At 45.1% G+C, this 20000-nt stretch overlaps 1 protein-coding gene and 1 long non-coding RNA gene across 2 annotated transcripts in view; both read left to right on the top strand.

The window, feature by feature from the left end:
* Positions 1–6184: 6184 nt before the first annotated feature.
* The window catches only part of LOC135102086 (diacylglycerol kinase epsilon-like), a 24694-nt gene continuing 10878 nt past the window's right edge, over positions 6185–20000 (top strand). Inside the window, 10 exon segments of the mRNA XM_064006822.1 lie at positions 6185–6448; positions 11051–11217; positions 11475–11646; positions 13473–13603; positions 14128–14269; positions 14635–14696; positions 14698–14787; positions 14789–14857; positions 15569–15679; positions 15681–15750. Of these exon segments, the coding sequence (XP_063862892.1) occupies positions 11059–11217; positions 11475–11646; positions 13473–13603; positions 14128–14269; positions 14635–14696; positions 14698–14787; positions 14789–14857; positions 15569–15679; positions 15681–15750 (1006 nt within the window). The 5' untranslated portion in view covers positions 6185–6448; positions 11051–11058.
* On the top strand, positions 16048–17542 carry LOC135102090 (uncharacterized). Its single transcript, XR_010269521.1, has 2 exons — positions 16048–16821; positions 16909–17542. It is a non-coding gene; the product is annotated as an uncharacterized LOC135102090 (long non-coding RNA).

Here is a 20000-nt window from a genome sequence, read left to right on the forward strand (position 1 = left end):
TCTCTCTCTCTCTCTCTCTCTCTCTCTCTCTCTCTCTCTCTCTCTCTCTCTCTCTCTCTCTCTCTCTCTCTGTGTGTGTGTGTGTGTGTGTGTGTGTGTGTGTGTGTGTGTAACTATGAAAACACCTTTGAAAACCCCAATAACTTACACTACACCCTGCTAGACTGTGACCGCCGTATATGTACAACTTACACGACGGCTAGAGATACGCATATACGTACATTGTAATGTGACATTTTATGTAGCGTTATATTATTTGTAGCAACTGGTTGTTATACATGAGCAGTGTATGGCGCGCCTGCGCGCCGGCACAACAGAGTGAGAGGGGAACGTAGGGCCGAGGGGACACGTTGAACTTGCCCTCTCAGCTATTTCGGCGCTGTTCTAGTGACGTGAGTGTTGATAACGTACCACAGCATAATGAACACCATACGCTGTAGGGGCCCAGCAGCGTCTCCAAAGCCACTTCACAACAGTCACACCTACACGTCAGACGTGTCTCGGGAGGCGCGGAGAGTAAATCCCAGTAAATCCCCGAGTTCTCATCCAGGTAAATCCCCAAGTGTAATCCCTTGCATACAACCAAGAGGACGCCTGCTCCCCGCACTGTGTATGTATTCATCATAGTATTAGATAATAGGTACTTATGTAACCATGAGGATTTAATGATGTATCAATATAATTAATGTAACTATGTATAGTAATTAGATACTTACGTAATTGTGAGTTACGTAATTGTGAGGATTTAGCGATGTGTGTTAGTATAAGTACACTTAACATAACATAATGACGTACATCAGATCACGCAGACGAGAGGACGACTTGCTGTGTTTGTGCTGGTGGTGTTCATCTGTAGAACCGACTGAACCGCTAAAGTGTAGGTAACTCTGTATTGACTCACATATGTTACGGAATTGACGAAGTGTCACGACATTGATGTACTGCAATACTTGTTTTACCTATTGATATACTTTTTTCTGTTATTCTCAGTATTGGTGATAATATGTTAATTCACAGGTTTGACCGCTTCTGAATACAAAGAGCGCGTACTGCACAGCTCGTTTCCGTCACCTCCAGTACAATACATTAATAAGCGTCGGATGGCGCTTACAGTCAAACACTTCGGGAATTTGTATGCTGTGGAGATGACGGAGGACAGGCAGTGGACGAGAGGCAGCCGTGGTACTGCGGCAGCGGGACGCATCACGAGCTGCAACAACGACCCCTGCTGTACGTATGTAATCGACGGCCCGGGTGAAGGCGGGCCTGCCCCACGAAGTCGACCACGATAAAGTCTACGGTATGAACATATCGACTCTCATGTGAGTACATGCGCAAATTATGTTCGTCTGTGCGGTGTCGACCCAGGCGTCTCGAGCCAAGTGTAGATTCCACCATGACGCAGTATGATAAAAACTGCAGTGGGAAATTGCTAATCCTCGTGTAAATCGTGAAAGAATTGAGAGTATTCATACGCACTATGTTGTCCTTGAACGTCTCGGGTGGGGTGTCCCTAACAGCACGACATCAACCACTACAAACTCTACGGTTGGGAAGTCTTTGTCACTTCGTTCCTAGTTGCCATTACGATGTCTACTGGAATGTAGTCGCCAGCTGTGTCACCTCAAAAAGCTCTGTGAGGCTGCGAACGAATCCTGATTCGGTAAATACTGTTTCTGCTGACGAGTCTTCCCTGGTGACTCGACGGGAATTAAGCGGCTTGATTAAAGATGTTGTCATGGAAGCCATGAAGGCCCAAGCGTCCGTTCTTTACCATCTTTCCGCGAAAGGGTTGCAAACGTGGTGATGCCAAGCTCTCAAGCGAGGAAGAATTGATCCCGGAATCAGAGAAAGGAAAGGAAGGGAAGCCAAGGGGCTCACCCATGTCATTGGAGTGTGAAGTCCCATCTGAGCTGCAGGAAACCGAGACGGAGATGGATGAGGACACAAGTAGAGAGGGTTAACAGAAGGGCGAGAAAAGGAGGTCTGTTCAAACAAATCAAAGGACTGGCGCACTACCATTGTGTGAACGAAAGGCGTGGCCGGGCGCACCATTGGGGTGCGAGCGAAATTCGCAAAGGTAGGAGCAAAGGGGCGCACCACTATGGTGCGAGCGAAAGGCGCAGCAGCACAGGCGGAGGGCACTGTTGGCCGCACCGCTGGGGTGCGAGCGAAAGACGCAGCAGTACAGGCGGAGGCACTGTTGGGCGCAACACTGGGGTGCGAGCGAAAGGCGCAGCAGTACAGGCGGAGGGAACTGCTGGGCGCACCGCTGGGGTGCGGGCGAAAGACGCAGTAGAGCGCACCATTGTGGTGCGAGCCAAGGGCATGGCTATAGGACGTGCAACTGAGGCAAGTGAAGCAGAGAAAAGGGGGGAACAGACCTCCGAGGCTCGTATGAAAGGAAGAGGAGGTGGGAGGGCCATGGAGGCCTTGGCCACTTCACGTGCGAACAACCTCGGAACCCATGTAGAGAGAGGTGAAGATGGTAGTGGATGGAATGGAGTAAAGGACAACAACAGATAGAAAGTGCCTGGGCTTGACCACACTGCTAGATACAGGAGCCTCGCACTGATCTGACAGCGAGGCCGTCTCGCAATGAAATGCGTGTGTGCGGATGTGCGTTCCGCTGCCCGACAGACGGGACATGAGTTAACCCGAGAGCCTCGCATACTGAGTGCGAGTGCGTGTGCGCGCATTGGGGCACATTGGAGCGAACGGAACTATTCGTTTGTTAGTGCAGGTGTAGGTGTGCCGTGTGAAAGGCACACAACAACGAAGTAAGTCTGTATTCATTACGAAGTGGTGTATTGGCAAGACTGAAGACTACGAGTTAGTTTGCTGGTCATCCTGATTTACCGAAAATGACCTTATTAAGGTAAAAGGAAAAGTCATTATGTCTTGTCTTAACGGTTTAGTTGCAGCTTCTCAGTTATAACAGTTATCGAACCTCGAGTTGAAAATTTCTTGTCACCCGACGGGCTGCTTAAGACCATCCCCACAGGCCACATTTGGCCCGCGGCCCATGAGTTTGACACTTCTGAGTTAGGGGAATCAAAGACTCCCCTAACATAGGGGAACATGTGTATTGGCGCTTCAGTCTTGGGGGGATTTTCCAGTGGTAAGGAGGGCAAGGGGCATGTGTCTGTGCCTTTGGGCAAGCGTCCCGACCCGTAGTCCTATGTGCGAGTCCTGGCAGCCATCTCACCTTGTGGCTATCGGGGCGGGAGCGGGAGGTTTCTCCCAGACTCACCGCTGGTTGACTCCTTCGCTGGCAGCCGGTGGCGGGTGTGGTCCCACTCTCGGTTCCCCTATCACCGCTGGCGGGCACAGGATGTCTGCCCGCTCCCTCAGCCGGCCACCCAATCGGCCGCACCGTGTCCCGGTCACCCACAGCACCTGTTCTCGCCCTCGTGGAGATGTATGATCCGTCCTCGACGGTCGGCCTTTCACGTTTTGATTGTCATCACCACTCTCTTGGTGGGATAGCATAGGATGGTGAGACCAGTTCCACGCTGACTCGATATATTAAGTCGATCCGATCAGCATCGGACTCGGGATCGTGTGGGTGAGATCACTCTCAATGCTCAATGCAGGACATCTGTTCACGACGCCTCTTTATCAGCACAGACTGTTCACGACATTACGTCCGCTCACCATCACAGTAAATCCTTGTTACACTGTTTCGAGATTAAGTGTAATTTGCATACATAAGAACAACAAGGTAAATGCATGTAGATAGCCGGACGAGATTGCTTCTGGCGAGTATAGAAAGCCTTCCTTGATTCAGAGTTAAATGTTCCTTTTGCCTGTTGTTACCGCCGAGTGGGTGCAAGGAAGGGTCGTTGAACGAACGAGGCTGTTGATGAGGAAGGGAAGGACCTGGAGGTCAGAGCGAGGACTAAGATGAGGCCTAATCAGCGAATTTCTTGTACGGTCTGAGTGTTGATGTAAGGAGATGAAGGACGCTTGTTATGACATGAGACTAAGATAAGGCCGACCTTATCCCCGTCGCTAATGGATAGCGATAGGCAGTGTAGGGACCCAGGCAGTAACTGAGGACGATAGGGACACATTACTGAGGACACCCGAGCAGGCAGGACGTGCGTTACTGCAGGGGACGAAGGTAGATAGAGTACTTGTCAAGAAGGGTGTGCGTACTGTTTGACGATCACCCCAAGACCCAAAACACATGAGTTTAACAACTACCTGTGTAATATTAGCAACTATTTGTATAAGAATACCTTAGTCTGTAATGACTATATAACACAACTTATTGGCCTAGAGTATTGCTTATTACTATTCATATAATGTCTTCAGGTTTTGACCGGATTCAATAAACGATTCGTGTCATCGTTTGGGTCTGAAATAACCTTCGCCGCCTTCGGGCGATAACACCTGTTATAGGTAGAGATATACGGCTGGGTTTAATGTTTTGCTTTCACGGTCTGTGGCCTCCCAGAGGTCACAGTGTGGAGTGCCCATGTCCTCGCTCCGGGGAATAGTGTCTGTGTCCTCTCTTTGGGCGAGACACCGTATCGTAAGTGTCCTCGCGCTGGACAAATACACCATGTAGTGCCCATGTCCTCGCGCTGCGCTGGTAAGACATTGCGTAGTGTCTGTGTCCTAGAGCTGCGAAACATTGTAGAGTGACTGTGTCCTCGTGCTGGCGAAACATTGTAGAGTGACGGTATCCTCGTGCTGGCGGAACACTGTACAGCGAATGTGTCCTCGTTCTGACGGAATACTGTAGAGTGACTGTGTCCTCGTGCTGGCGAGACACTGTGTAGAGTGCCTGTGCCGTCGCGCTGGCGGAACACTGTAGAGAGTGTTCTCGCGCTGGCGAGGCACTGTAGAATGACTATTCTCGCGCTAGCGGGGCACTGTGTAGTGTCTGTGTCCTCGCGCTGGCGAGACACTGCGTAGAGTGCCTGTGTCCTCGAGCTGGCGGAGCACTGTACAGTGACTGTGTTCTCGCGCTGGCGAGGCACTGTGTAGTGCCTGTGTCCTCGTACTGACGAGACACCAAAGTGTTGGGTCTATGTGCTTGCAGAGACTAGACACCAGCAGGATGCAGGGGGTCTATGTGCTTGCAGAGACTAGACACCAGCAGGATGCAGGGGGTCTATGTGCTTGCAGAGACTAGACACCAGCAGGATGAAGGGGGTCTATGTGCTTGTATGCTTGCTAAGGCTACCACCAGGGACTGAGTTTGTTTGCTTGCAGAGATAACCACCAGGGACTGAGTTTGTATGCTTGCTTACAGAGGCAACCACCAGAGACTGAATTTGTTTGCTTGCAGAGACAACCACCAGGAACTGAAGTTGTATGCTTATTACAAAGGCTACCACCAGAGACTGAGTTTGGCTGCTGAGGCTACCACCAGGGACTGAGGTTGTTTGCTTGCTGAGGCTACCACCAGGGACTGAGTTTGTATGCAGGTTTGACCGTTTCTGAATACAAAGAGCGCGTACTGCACATATCGTTTCCGTCACCTCCAGTACAATACATTAATAAGCGTCGGAGGGCGCTTACGTAAACTATCACTGGAACCTCCTTCTCTCCCTCTTCCTCTTCCCCCTCCTTATCTCCAAAGCTAGATACACACATAGACACACAGACAAACGGACCACCACCACTACCACAACACACATACACACACACTGTTATAATTTAACAGAGAGAGAGAGAGAGAGAGAGAGAGAGAGAGAGAGAGAGAGAGAGAGAGGGTCTGTGTGTGTGTGTGTGTGTGTGTGTGTGCGATAAGGGATGAAGATTATGGATGAGAAAGAGGAGAAAAAGAAGTACTACTACTACTACTTTTACTACTACTACTACTGCTGCTACTACTACTACTACTACTACAACTACTACTACTACTACTACTACTACTACTACTACTACTGCTACTACTACTACTACTACTACTACTACTACTACTACAACTATTACTACTACTACTACTACTATTATTACTATCCTCTACAAGAAGGCCGACACACACACACACACACACACACACACACACACACACACACATACCAATTTACTTTGTTTTTGTTTGTTTTGGTTTGCTCTCTCTCTCTCTCTCTCTCTCTCTCTCTCTCTCTCTCTCTCTCTCTCTCTCTCTCTCTCTCTCTCTCCATTGCTACATTTCTATTGTAACATACTCCATAGTATCCATAATGAGAGATGGAAAATCATGCGCAGTTGACAGCTTCCTTTATGTCCGCGCTCTCTCTCCCTTCTCTACCTTCCTTTGAACCCGCGCCCTCTCCCTCAAATGTCATGACGTCACAAAGCCTGGAAGTGTAAACAATATCTCTGAGGTGTCACGTGTGGCTGGAATTGGCCCTCGTGAAGTGTCTTCCCCCTTGAGGCAGCACACCTGGCATCCATGGGGCCCCGTGGTGCTAGGTAGCAGGTAGTACCCCCTGCGCGGGAACAGGTGAGGTCTGAAGGGCACGTTTGAGTGTGGGTCTTCCGGCGTCTTGTTGTACTGTGCCGGCCAATATTTACTGATTTACATTCTTTCCTTATGATGATTCGTTGTTCAGGGTAAATCTGAAGTTTCATAAAATAGTTCGGGGACTATAGAAATCACTTTAGCCTGCTAATGTCCAGGCGCAAACTTTATTTCTTACCAAAATGACTTTTTTTCAAATCGTGATCTACATAATGTTGAGATTAGCATTAAAATTAATGAACTGATTGAATCTAAACCTAATCTAATTTATACCCCTCAAATGAAAATGCGAGTGTTATTCCAACATTATCCAATAGTTGTATTTCTCTTTACCCCTTTCCCAATGAACAAACTTTGGGGAGCCGAGCATGAGGAGGGAAGCTATAAGCACTGCCTGACACAAACACACACAACCCCAGATGGGTGCCCCCAGGGAGGCCTTCCCTTCCTAAAGTAAATCTAATTGTTTTATGTCAGTGTCGGGGATAAAAATGTCAGTAAACTTTGTGGTCATTTTCAGAGACATTGATATATCTTATGGAGATCTTTCACGTTCAGGATATCAGTTATTTATGGAGATCTTTCACGTTCAGGATATCAGTTAAAAACTGTTTCTCATAATTTTATGGTAAATGCTTATTTTTGATCATTAGCTAAATTAGTCTATATCTTATTTAATTTATCACTATGGGCAGCTTGCCTCTTCATTCTGCAGGCTGTCTTGGCCTCTTGGCCTTGTGGAATACTAACCTCATTTACTGGCCTTCTGAAGAGCCTCACCTCATTCTCATGGTGACAGGTGGGAATCTCTTTCTGCCCGGAACCATGCCAAGTCTGTTCTCCAACTAGCCAAAAACTCCTTCATTAACAGAAAGTGTCAAAACCTTTCAAGATCTAACTCCCCTCATGACTTCTGGCATCTAGCCAAAAATATCTCCAATAACTTTGCTTCTTCTTTCCCTCCTTTATTTCAACAAGATGGCACCACTGATATCACATCTATTTCTAAAGCTGAACTCTTCGCTCAAACCTTTGCTAAAAACTCTACCTTGGACGATTCTGGGCTTGTTCCTCCCTCTCCTCCACCCTCTGACTTCTTCATGCCACCTATTAAAATTCTACGCAATGATGTTTTTCATGCCCTTGCTGGCTTAAACCCTCGGAAGGCTTATGGACCTAATGGGGTCCCTCCTATTGTCCTCCGAAACTGTGCCTCCGTGCTTGCACCTTGCCTAGTCAAACTCTTTCAGCTCTGTCTGTCAACATCTACCTTTCCTTCTTGCTGGAAGTTTGCCTACATTCCACCTGTTCCTAAAAAGGGTGACCGTTCTAATCCCTCAAACTACCGTCCTATTGCTTTAATTTCCTGCCTATCTAAAGTTTTTGAATCTATCCTCAACAGGAAGATTCTTAAACATTTATCACTTCACAACCTTCTATCTGATCGCCAGTATGGGTTCCGTCAAGGCTGCTCTACTGGTGATCTTCTGGCTTTCCTTACTGAGTCTTGGTCATCCTCTTTTAGAGATTTTGTTGAAACTTTTGCTGTTGCCTTGGACATATCAAAAGCTTTTGATAGAGTGTGGCACAAAGCTTTGATTTCCAAACTACCCTCCTATCCTCCTTCTATCCTTCTCTGTAACTTCATCTCAAGTTTCCTTTCTGACCGTTCTATTGCTGCTGTGGTAGATGGTCACTGTTCTTCTCCTAAATCTATTAACAGTGGTGTTCCTCAGGGTTCTGTCCTGTCACCCACTCTCTTCTTATTATTCATTAATGATCTTCTAAACCAAACTTCTTGTCCTATCCACTCCTACGCTGATGATACCACCCTGCACTTTTCCACGTCTTTTCATAGACGTCCAACCCTTCAGGAGGTAAACATTTCACGCAAGGAAGCCACAGAACACTTGACTTCTGATCTTTCTAAAATTTCTGATTGGGGCAGAGCAAACTTGGTATTGTTCAATGCCTCAAAAACTCAATTCCTCCATCTATCAACTCGACACAACCTTCCAGACAATTATCCCCTCTTCTATGACACTCAACTGTCCCCCTCTTCTACACTGAACATCCTCGGTCTGTCCTTTACTTATAATCTGAACTGGAAACTTCACATCTCATGTCTAGCTAAAACAGCTTCTATGAAGTTAGGTGTTCTGAGACGTCTCCGCCAGTTTTTCTCACCCCCCCAGCTGCTAACTCTGTACAAGGGCCTTATCTGTCCATGTATGGAGTATGCTTCACATGTCTGGGGGGGTTCCACTCATACTGCTCTTCTAGACAGGGTGGAATCGAAAGCTTTTCGTCTCATCAACTCCTCTCCTCTAACTGACTGTCTTCAGCCTCTCTCTCACCGCCGCAATGTTGCATCTCTAGCTGTCTTCTGCCGCTATTTTCATGCTAACTGCTCTTCTGATCTTGCTAACTGCGTGCCTCCTCTCCTCCTGTGGCCTCGCTGCACAAGACTTTCTTCTTTCTCTCACTCCTATTCTGTCCACCTCTCTAACGCAAGAGGTAGCCAGTATTCTCAATCATTCATCCCTTTCTCTGGTAAACTCTGGAACTCCCTGCCTGCTTCTGTATTTCCACCTTCCTATGACTTGAATTCTTTCAAGAGGGAGGTTTCAAGACACTTATTCATCAATTTTTGACTACTGCTTTGACCCTTTTATGGGACTGGCATTTCAGTGGGCATTTTTTTATTGGATTTTTGTTGCCCTTAGCCAGTGTTCTTCCTACGTAAAAAAAAAAAAAAAAATATATGATATTGGTACTGCAAGTCAGCTCTGTACTGATTTTTGAAAAGGGGATTAATGCTACACAGAATACTGAGTGACAAAGTATTTTTGCAGCACCCACCACTTACACTGCTGCCCACAAGCAGACCAGCCACCAGGAACACTCTTAACTAGGGAGGCAGCAACTCACACAGAGGAACAGTCAAGACAACACTCTCTCTGTCACCAGGTGCCATGATGCAGGTGAAAGCAACTCACAGGGATTGGCATAGTAGTGGAGAATGAGGCAAGAAAGACATGCAGAAACTATATGCACAGCACAGGTGTATATTTATGGCTGGAGAACAGGGCATAGCTATCTTATGACATGCAGGATACTACAGACACCAAAACTCACATCAGACAGAGCATAGACTTATAAGTGCATGGCACACACCTCCCACGCACCCACCAGCCAGGGTCACTCGGGTATCCACACATGCAGAGCTGGGTCTCTTGGACATCCACACCCACGCAGAGCTCAGAATCACTCAGACATCCCCCCAGAGCACACAAGGCCAGACGTGGGCACCACAAGCCTCTCACCGCTACAAGTCTGCACAATCGTCCTGGGAGAAAAAAAACTCAGTGTGCCAACACATGAGGCAAACATGAGCATGAAAATACAAGACATGTCTCCAAGCTTAATGCAGGAGCTGCAACTAAACACAGCAGCGTCCCTCTTAGCTGCACTTCCCAGCAGCAGTAATCTTCACAGACACAAGGTGTCTTCCTCATGCAGTCCTACCTCAGGTTGGCCCTCAGATACACAGCAGACTCCTCACATAGGCTTCACCAGCCTCCGTTCTTCCAGCAGCATGGAGGTTCCACAGCTAGCTAGGACTGGAGGCCAGATGGAGCACCTGGTGGTGCTCCATCTGCCCTCCACACACCTTGTGCAGGCTGCCTTATGTCCAGTACCAAATCTCTGGTCACCATGTGTGCACATCCTTACCTCAGGTCTGCTCACCAGGGCATCCACAGCTGCTGCTTTAGACACGTAACAGTAGTATCCTGCCTAGCCCTGTCATAACAATATATAGAAAACAAGTTCTAAATCTTGTAGTGAGTGTGGACATGTCTGCATTCACAAGTGTCTTGATCACCTGGAGCCCAAGTGGGGTTAGCTACCATCTGTCAATGTCTTCAATTTGCAGATCAAAGTAATTGCCTTACTTCACTCTCATCTGTGTGACAGTGAAAAGCCTTAAAAATCTAAGTAGATATCTGCTTATTAGCTGGGACATCCCTTCAAAATTGTCCTAACTAGTCACCAGGGGCAATGTCTTACCTTGATCATGGCTGCTGAGAGAATGACTATATTGCATTAGATATAAGGATTTGGAAAAGAGTAGGTGAGCCTACAGTAGACAGAAGGGATTTGTTACCTGAAGCAGAAGTAAATAGGACAGGATGTGCTGAAAAATAGCTCATAAATAGTTAGAGCAACCAGATGTGTGTTCATGTAGAATAGAAGTTTTGACAAGGAGACAGAATATTAAAGGGTATATTGGTAAAATTGTGGTGAAATTAGCTAAATTCTGTTACCAACTAGAAAGAATGTGAATCATTTACTCAGAAACAGATGAATAAATTTGATTGAAGATAATGATTGACTAATTAATAAAATATTTTATTATTTCTTCTTTCTATTTTTACTTTTTGACAGCTTAGTCTTATCTCTGATTGTTTCCTCATTCAACTTCATATTCCTCCTCTCTTACCTTGTTCCTTTCCCATCATTCTTTTCCCTTGTCCCAACACAGCCATTCTTAATGTCCTTCTCTGCCTCCCTTTGTACCAGTCAGCAGGATGAGTGAGGGATCAGGGCAAGTGTTCCTCTGGGTGGTGTTTTCCTTGCTACTAGTGCTGCTGTTGGTACGGCTCAGCAGACGGCCTCCCCGCTACAGCCTCAGGGCTAGGGATGTGCTCAAAGGCCATTCTTGGTGCTCCATCCACTCCTCCATCAAAGTGAGTGTTGCTCCTTGCTCCTGTTTCACTTTCCTGTATTCTTTGATTGATATTTTAACTTTTGTACTTTTGGGACAGTTCTGCTATTTCTTGTTCATTAGATTTATAACAAGTGTTATTACTTGAATTAAAACTTTACAATATCCACAATAATGCTTTTTCCCAAGTTGTCTTTTTTATTTTTACTTATTTATTTATGTCTATACTTTTTCCATGACTGCTGCTTCTATTTGGCTTCCAATCAACACCTGCCACAGCCAAGCTTCTGCAGCATCTGTGAGACCCTGATCAATGCAAGTGATGGCTCCTTTTGCAACTCATGCGGGGTGTCTGCTGACAGTCCCCAGTGCATTACTGCATCGGATCTCACTTTACCCTGCAAGGTCATCACCACACGCTCCATGAAACACAAACACCACTGGATTAGAGGTAACTTGAGCTTGCATCTTTTCATTCATGTATAGGATATAGGTTTGGTGTAACAAATGAATGATAGGAAAGTAAGCTGATGATGTGATGTTGAATACACTACTTTACATTCACCAACCTCCCAATAACAAAAGACTTGAAATTATTATCATTATTTTTTTTTATTACTGGTCCCTGTAGTTCCAGTAGATTCAGGACCATGTTACACATGATCTGTAGCAATTTATGCCAATTACTGCAGCACAATACCAGGCCCTCCATGCCACTATGCCATCCTGTGTCCCTTGTGCTACTCAGCAGCAGAAGAGGAATGATCTCTTAAATTCAAGCTTTAGGCTTGAGGCAAAACTTGTCTTGAGATGAGTCAGGGACTAAGAAACGTTATGGACTTGAGCTTCAAGGGATGTTGGGGTTAGGATGTTGCTGGTATGGAGTGAAAAAGTGTCAAGTTGTAAAAATTCTCCTATGCTAAGTGCTGTGTTGTATGCTCTCCACTATTGAGCCAGCTTTGCAACTTTCATTTTCCAAACTAGCTAATATTCCACCTTAAAGGAAAAAAATGTAAAGAACACAGAGTAGCTTCTAGTTAGCTCATGAGGAAGCCCTTAGGAAGTGTTTGAACAATGAAGACATGCTGGAGTAAGCGTATTGACTCACAGGGATAGTACTTGGAAGAGGTTTGTCAGTTTTTGATGTAAGTCTTATGATAATGAACACAATAAACTTTCAAACTTATGTGATTTATTTGTACACAAACATGACAAAAACTACTTGTATATATATATATATATATATATATATATATATATATATATATATATATATATATATATATATATATATATATATATATATATATATATATATATATATATATATATAGAGAGAGAGAGAGAGAGAGAGAGAGAGAGAGAGAGAGAGAGAGAGAGAGAGAGAGAGAGAGAGAGAGAGAGAGAGAGAGAGAGAGAGAGAGAGAGAGAGAGAGAGAGAGAGAGAGAGAGAGAGAGAGAGAGAGAGAGAGAGAGAGAGAGAGAGAGAGAGAGAGAGAGAGAGAGAGAGAGAGAGAGAGAGAGAGAGAGAGAGAGAGAGAGAGAGAGAGAGAGAGAGAGAGAGAGAGAGAGAGAGAGAGAGAGAGAGAGAGAGAGAGAGAGAGAGAGAGAGAGAGAGAGAGAGAGAGAGAGAGAGAGAGAGAGAGAGAGAGAGAGAGAGAGAGAGAGAGAGAGAGAGAGAGAGAGAGAGAGAGAGAGAGAGAGAGAGAGAGAGAGAGAGAGAGAGAGAGAGAGAGAGAGAGAGAGAGAGAGAGAGAGAGAGAGAGAGAGAGAGAGAGAGAGAGAGAGAGAGAGAGAGAGAGAGAGAGAGAGAGAGAGAGAGAGAGAGAGAGAGAGAGAGAGAGAGAGAGAGAGAGAGAGAGAGAGAGAGAGAGAGAGAGAGAGAGAGAGAGAGAGAGAGAGAGAGAGAGAGAGAGAGAGAGAGAGAGAGAGAGAGAGAGAGAGAGAGAGAGAGAGAGAGAGAGAGAGAGAGAGAGAGAGAGAGAGAGAGAGAGAGAGAGAGAGAGAGAGAGAGAGAGAGAGAGAGAGAGAGAGAGAGAGAGAGAGAGAGAGAGAGAGAGAGAGAGAGAGAGAGAGAGAGAGAGAGAGAGAGAGAGAGAGAGAGAGAGAGAGAGAGAGAGAGAGAGAGAGAGAGAGAGAGAGAGAGAGAGAGAGAGAGAGAGAGAGAGAGAGAGAGAGAGAGAGAGAGAGAGAGAGAGAGAGAGAGAGAGAGAGAGAGAGAGAGAGAGAGAGAGACCCATGCCATTTGAAAAACATGTTTATGCCATTCCTTGACAGGCAACCTGCCCCTCAATGCTCAGTGCGAGGTATGTAAGGAGGAGTGTGGCACTGATCCGCAGCTGAATGACTGGTGGTGCTGCTGGTGCCGCTGGTGTGCCCATGATACCTGTGTTCAGAATGTGAATGAGGTAAGAGGGTCAGAATGAAGAATGCTTTGGCCATCTAGGAGGTGGAAGAGGTGAAAGTGAAGGGAAATTATTGATTGGGGATTCCTTGCTTTCAAGTTGATGTCTTGAAGATGTAATGGTTTTAACATTATTTTTATGCATGAGGATGAGCTGATTTGTTCCTGAATTTGAATTTGAAAATTAAAACAAGAGTAAGATTGAAATATGTATCAAAATTTTTTTTTACATAATTTACATTTTTCTAAGAATAAAGATAGATTGAAGAGAAACATTTATGGGGAGAGGAACAATAACAACAACTAAATTTTGTATAAAAATTTAATTAAAACTAACAGAATGAATAAATAGTTTTTGTTCTTAACAAAGTATTATAATCATAAGAAATCAAGAATACTAGATATGTTGTGTTTTGAACATTAATCACATAATACTACTCTTCAGCTCACTGTTAACAAGCCAGGTGCAGGAACAGATTCTTTGAGGTATTACCTGCATTATATCTCCCTCTGCCTTCTAATTGTCAGATATGTGACTTTGGCAAGCTAAGACAATGTATTGTGCCACCAAACTGTATTCGCCTCAAGTATTCAAGGATGAAGCAGCATCTTTATATCAAGGAAGTGCTCAAACCAAATATTAGTGGCTGGAGCCCTGTCATTGTTATGGGTAAGTGTTACCTCAAGTGAGAGATATTATCATCTATATTATTATTATGATCGTTACTTTTGCTTAATCAGTACAGAGTCAGAATTACAAAACCTAGAGTAAGGAAATTGGACATAGATTTTAAAGGATGGCATATCATGCTTTTTTATTATGTAAGAAGGACTCTGGCCAAGGGCAACAAAAAGGAATGAAGAACCAAACAAAAAAAAGTCTCACAAAGGTGTTGATCTGTAACTAGAATGTGGAAAAGTGCACAAAGACAAGTATTTCCATATTTAGTGAGCAGCAGTTTTCTGAGCACAAGGACCACCACTACCACTGCCACTCATGCCACATCTCCACATGCCACTCCCTTCTCCCGGCAGGAAACACCAAGTCAGGAAGCAGTGAGGCGGATGCAGTGCTCTCCTCCTTCTGCAGTGTGCTGAAACCCCGCACAGGTGATTGACCTCAACCGCTGTCCCCCAGAAGAGGCTCTGGAATGGTGCCATCTTCTCCCGCCTGATGTCACATGCCGTGTTGGTGGTTGCTGGTGGTGATGGCACTGTCTGCTGGGTGCTCACCTCCATACTCAAGATGAAGTTTGAGGTAATAAATTATTTCTGTAACTGATTTTGTATTTGTTTCTTGGAGTTGTTTCTTGTTTTCATGTTTACTACATGAGGTAGTTGTTTTTATAATACTTAATCCTTTGTACAGACACACACGCACACAATGCACACTGAGGATATGCATGACAGTTGGCACACGCACATGTACAACACACACTGAGGAGACGCATGACATTTGGCACACACACATGTACAAAATCACAACTATTTATATATATATATATATATATATATATATATATATATATATATATATATATATATATACGAGTATATATATATATATATATATATATATATATATATATATATATATATATATATATATATATATATATATATATATATATATATATATATATATATATAGTTGTGATTTTGTACATGTGTGTGTGCCAGGTGTCATGCGTATCCTCAGCACTTTTTATAAATGACTTAGGTTTACTCTCTGAGGATGGAAGTGCATTAATAGTGAGTGGTTCATTGATGATAACAAATTTGTTTGATTGTATGAGATGCTATTTAGAAATTGATAAATAGCAATATGGACAATCAATTGTATGTGCAAGATCAGAATTACATATGCTTGGAACTAACATATTCTGTAAACATAAGTTAATTGATTATCTTTTGTATTAGCAATTGATCTTGTAAATTTTAATGTCCCATTTATATCTGTCTCATGCAGAAGGATCCACTGGTTGCTGTTCTCCCACTGGGCACTGGCAATGATCTCTCTCGTGTCCTGGGTTTTGGCGAAGGCCAGTCCTGGGATGCTGACGTGGTGGAGTATCTGCAGCAACTTGCCCACTGCTCGCCCTGCTCTGCTCGACCGCTGGCGAGTCCACTTCACCCCTGCCAGGAGCCTTAGTGGGTGCAAGTGGGCATGGCTGATTGTGGGACATTTGCTTGCTCTCTCTCTCTCTCTCTCTCTCTCTCTCTCTCTCTCTCTCTCTCTCTCTCTCTCTCTCTCTCTCTCTCTCTCTCTCTCTCTCTCTCTCTCTCTCCTCTCTCTCTCTCTCTCTCTCTCTCTCTCTCTCTCTCTCTCTCTCTCTCTCTCTCTCTCTCTCTCTCTCTCTCTCTCTCTCTCTCTCTCTCTCTCTCTCTCTCTCTCTCTCTCTCTCTCTCTCTCTCTCTCTCTCTCTCTCTCTCTCTCTCTCTTCTCTCTCTCTCTCTTTATTTATACAAATCTACATATGGGTTTACAGAGTTGCTGTACATATACTTTACATATTTACTACAACAAATTAGGCTAAAGAAGTCACTGTTAATGCCTTCTATCTGAAAGCCTCTCTCTGTCCTGTCTGTAAACAACCACACATTCACTGCAGTCTTGAATTGCTGCCTGGTCCAGCCCTCAACACTTGGCTGCACGGTAACAAAAGTGTTCCACCAGCCGATGGATGTGTTCAGAAACTGTCTTTGTTGGTGCCACGTTCTGCACGTTGCACGTTCTGCCACGTTGGTGCAGCTCCCCAGGGATGGGTGTGACAGCTCTGGTGGTGACTTCGGCATGTCGGGCAGGCTGCCGGAGAGCCTGTAGGTGTGGCACCCATTGCTGTTGCACCTTGAACATGATGGTGAGGCCCGCCATGTCTCACCGGTGCTGGAGGGTGTGCAGTGCAAGCTGAAGGCCGAGCTCACTTTTCCTGATGAGCCTCGCTGCTCGATCCTGCACCTTATCCAGGAGAGTGAGGTGCTTGTTTGCCATGCTGCCCCAGGCCAGGCATGCATACTCCAAGGAGGAGCGGACCTACGCCTTGTAGAATAACTCCAGTCCCTTGGCATCAAGGAGGTAGGAGATTCTCCTCAAGGAGGCCAGCTTCCCTGAGGCCTCTCTGGCGAATCGCTCCACGTGGGTTCTGAAGGTCAACTTATGGTTGTAAGTGACCCCCAGCGCCTCCACCTCATCCCGCGGCGTCAGTGTTTCCCCTGTTGAAGGTGAGGCGCGGGGCTTTACATGTCCTGTTGATAGGGAGCTACTGGGTTTTGTGAGCGGCAAACTTTACTTGCCACTTCCTTCCCCAGGCTGCAACGTGGCTCAGGGTGGCATTCATGTCGTGGTTGGCTGCAGCTTCCTCCTCCAGTCCATAGCTGTGGGATAGGGGTATGTCATCTGCAAACGCCTTCGCGGTAGGAATGAGGTGCATCAGATCATTGACATATACGTTCCACAGCAAAGGGCTTAGGCAGCTCCCTTGAGGAACACCTGCCCTTAAGGGCTGTGGGTTTGATTCCTGCCCATTGATGATTACTTTGAGATGTCTGTCTTTCAAGTAATTCTCATGGAGCTGGAGGAGTGCCCCGTCCACGCCTACAGCACGGAGCTTTGTTATGAGGGCTGCGTGCCACACTTAGTCGAACGCCCCCTCGATGTCAAGAGCCACGACAGCTGTGGTCTTCCCTTGGTCCAGGGCCCCACTCCACTCCGTCGAGAGGAGCAGGTGCAGGTCTGCTGCCGACCTCCCCTGCTGGAACCCAAACTGTCTGTTGCTTAGCAGGTGGTGCCTCTCAAGGTGCTGCGTGACACACACACACACACACACACACACACACACACACACACACACACACACACACACACACACACACACACACACACACACACACACACACACACACACACACACACACACACGCACACGCTCACACACACACACACACTCACACACGCGCACACACACACACACACACACACACACAGACACACACACACACACGCACACACACACACACCTTTTGCCTGGATGACTCCTCCTGCAAGACTGGCTATGTCACATATATGCAGCACAGCAGATTCCATGCACATGTCATATTTTATTGATAGCATAAGTTACATCAAATAACTTTTCTTTAAGTGGATATTCAGCAGAAAAATGTTTATGCATATTTATTTTATATACAAGAGCAGTCATTAAGGAAATCTTTCATAGTTATCATTTGATTGACACTGAGAAAGGTGGGTGTCATATTTGCATATGTCAACTTTTGTCACCTCTTAGCTACTCATGGAACGGTTGGTCTAAGATAATTTTATTTTTTTCAGCAGTGATGCAACCTTTAGCTATTTGTCCTTTGGTTTGTCTGCCTAGCATTGTTCATTCCCATTCTTTAGTAGCAAAACACTTGCAGGCTACACTCTTATTTTCCAGTTTCTCACCACATAACCTCATACTAGACTGCATGGTGGCAGAAACTCATATTTTTGTGTAATCCAATGAGTTTATACTTCAACAGATGCATTGATACTATTATCCTCATGTGTTTTTTCCCCTTGCTGCATAGTTATGGTGTCTTTAACATTGCTTCAGTACAATGAGTAATTATGATGTGAAGTAACATCCATATGGATTTGCTTTTCCTCAGGTTTGAGATGTTTTGAGAAAGTAACATTTTTTTTTCCAAAACGCACAGTTTTTGTTGAGATTATACTCATTCACAAATAAGCACTTCTCTTTAATCCATTATTCTTATTTTTTTATTTCCTTAGAAAGGTCATACATATATGCCTGCTTGCTTGCACTAAAGCCAGTATTTTTTTTGCTTATATAGTTCATAATTTATACAAGTAACTTCACTTGCAGGTACACAGTGTCTTGTGCTTGCAAATCATGCTGCATAACGTTCTTTGCTTTTGTAGAAATTCCTGGGCTTGTTAGGATTTTTCTACTTTTCTCTCATGTTTTCTACTGGAAAATAAGCATTGCAGAACATTAGAATGTTTTCATTGCAAAAGAAGTAAAATACTGAAATAAAAGAAGGATTCTTATCAGTGTCTTTGTCTCACACACACACACACACACACACACACACACACACACACACACGTCTCCTAGCCTTCAAAAGGTTAATAGGTGTGTGCTGATGCTCCTTGGAGCAGCTTTTGGGTCAGAATGTGACCCAATCCACCCCTTCCCTGTCCCTACCCACCCTCATCCTTCAGTGACAAGTGGAAGTACAACAAAATTATAGACAACTTACAGACAGTATCTGGACATTGAATGAAAAGCAGTGAATTCATGCTTATCAGAGAACTGATGAAGCTGTATTGTGAGTGGAGTGAGCATTTAGGGTTGGTGTGAGGCATGAGGATGGATGCAGTCCACAGCTATCGGGTGCTAATCTTCACAGGACAGGGTGTCTCTAAGCACAGGGACTGCCACCCTACACCACCTTCACAATCTCCCCATGACCCAGGCTGTGATCTGATCCCTGCCTTTGAGTGCCTCCAAACCCTTGCCATAGTCCATCTCCCTTATCAGACCACTCAGACAACCACCTGACGCCGCACACAGGATGCGCAACATTTGAGGCCTGTGCTGCCTGTGCCTTACTGCCTCCCCACTGCCATCCACAGTGCTTCCCAGGTTCGGGTGTCCCCCAGCCTCTTTGGTTTTCTTCCTGGCACTACGTGCCATTGCCCTCACCTGTAGGACAAGCTTTGCCTGGGAGGCATCACACACCACCAAGCTCATATAATTTCTTTCAGTTTTCATTGTAAAATACTTCCTTTTGTCATTGTAATCCCCCACACTAGGTAACCAATAACAACCTTCTAATATTAATATGTATATTTTCAGTCTCAGAGCTGCAACATTAACAGACCATTTATTATTAATATTATTATTAATATTATTATTATTATTATTATTATTATTATTATTATTATTATTATTATTATTATTATTATTATTATTATTATTATTATTATTACACACACACACACACACACACACACACACACACACACACACACACACACACACACACACACACACACACACACACACACACACACACACACACACACACACACACACACACACACACACACACACACACACACACACACACACACACACACACACACACACACACACACACACACACACACACACACACACACACACACACACACACACACACACACACACACACACACACACACACACACACACACACACACACACACACACACACACACACACACACACACACACACACACACACACACACACACACACACACACACACACACACACACACACACACACACACACACACACACACACACACACACACACACACACACACACACACACACACACACACACACACAC

The sequence above is a fragment of the Scylla paramamosain genome, chromosome 1 (assembly GCF_035594125.1).
Source record: "Scylla paramamosain isolate STU-SP2022 chromosome 1, ASM3559412v1, whole genome shotgun sequence".
NCBI lineage: Eukaryota > Metazoa > Arthropoda > Malacostraca > Decapoda > Portunidae > Scylla > Scylla paramamosain.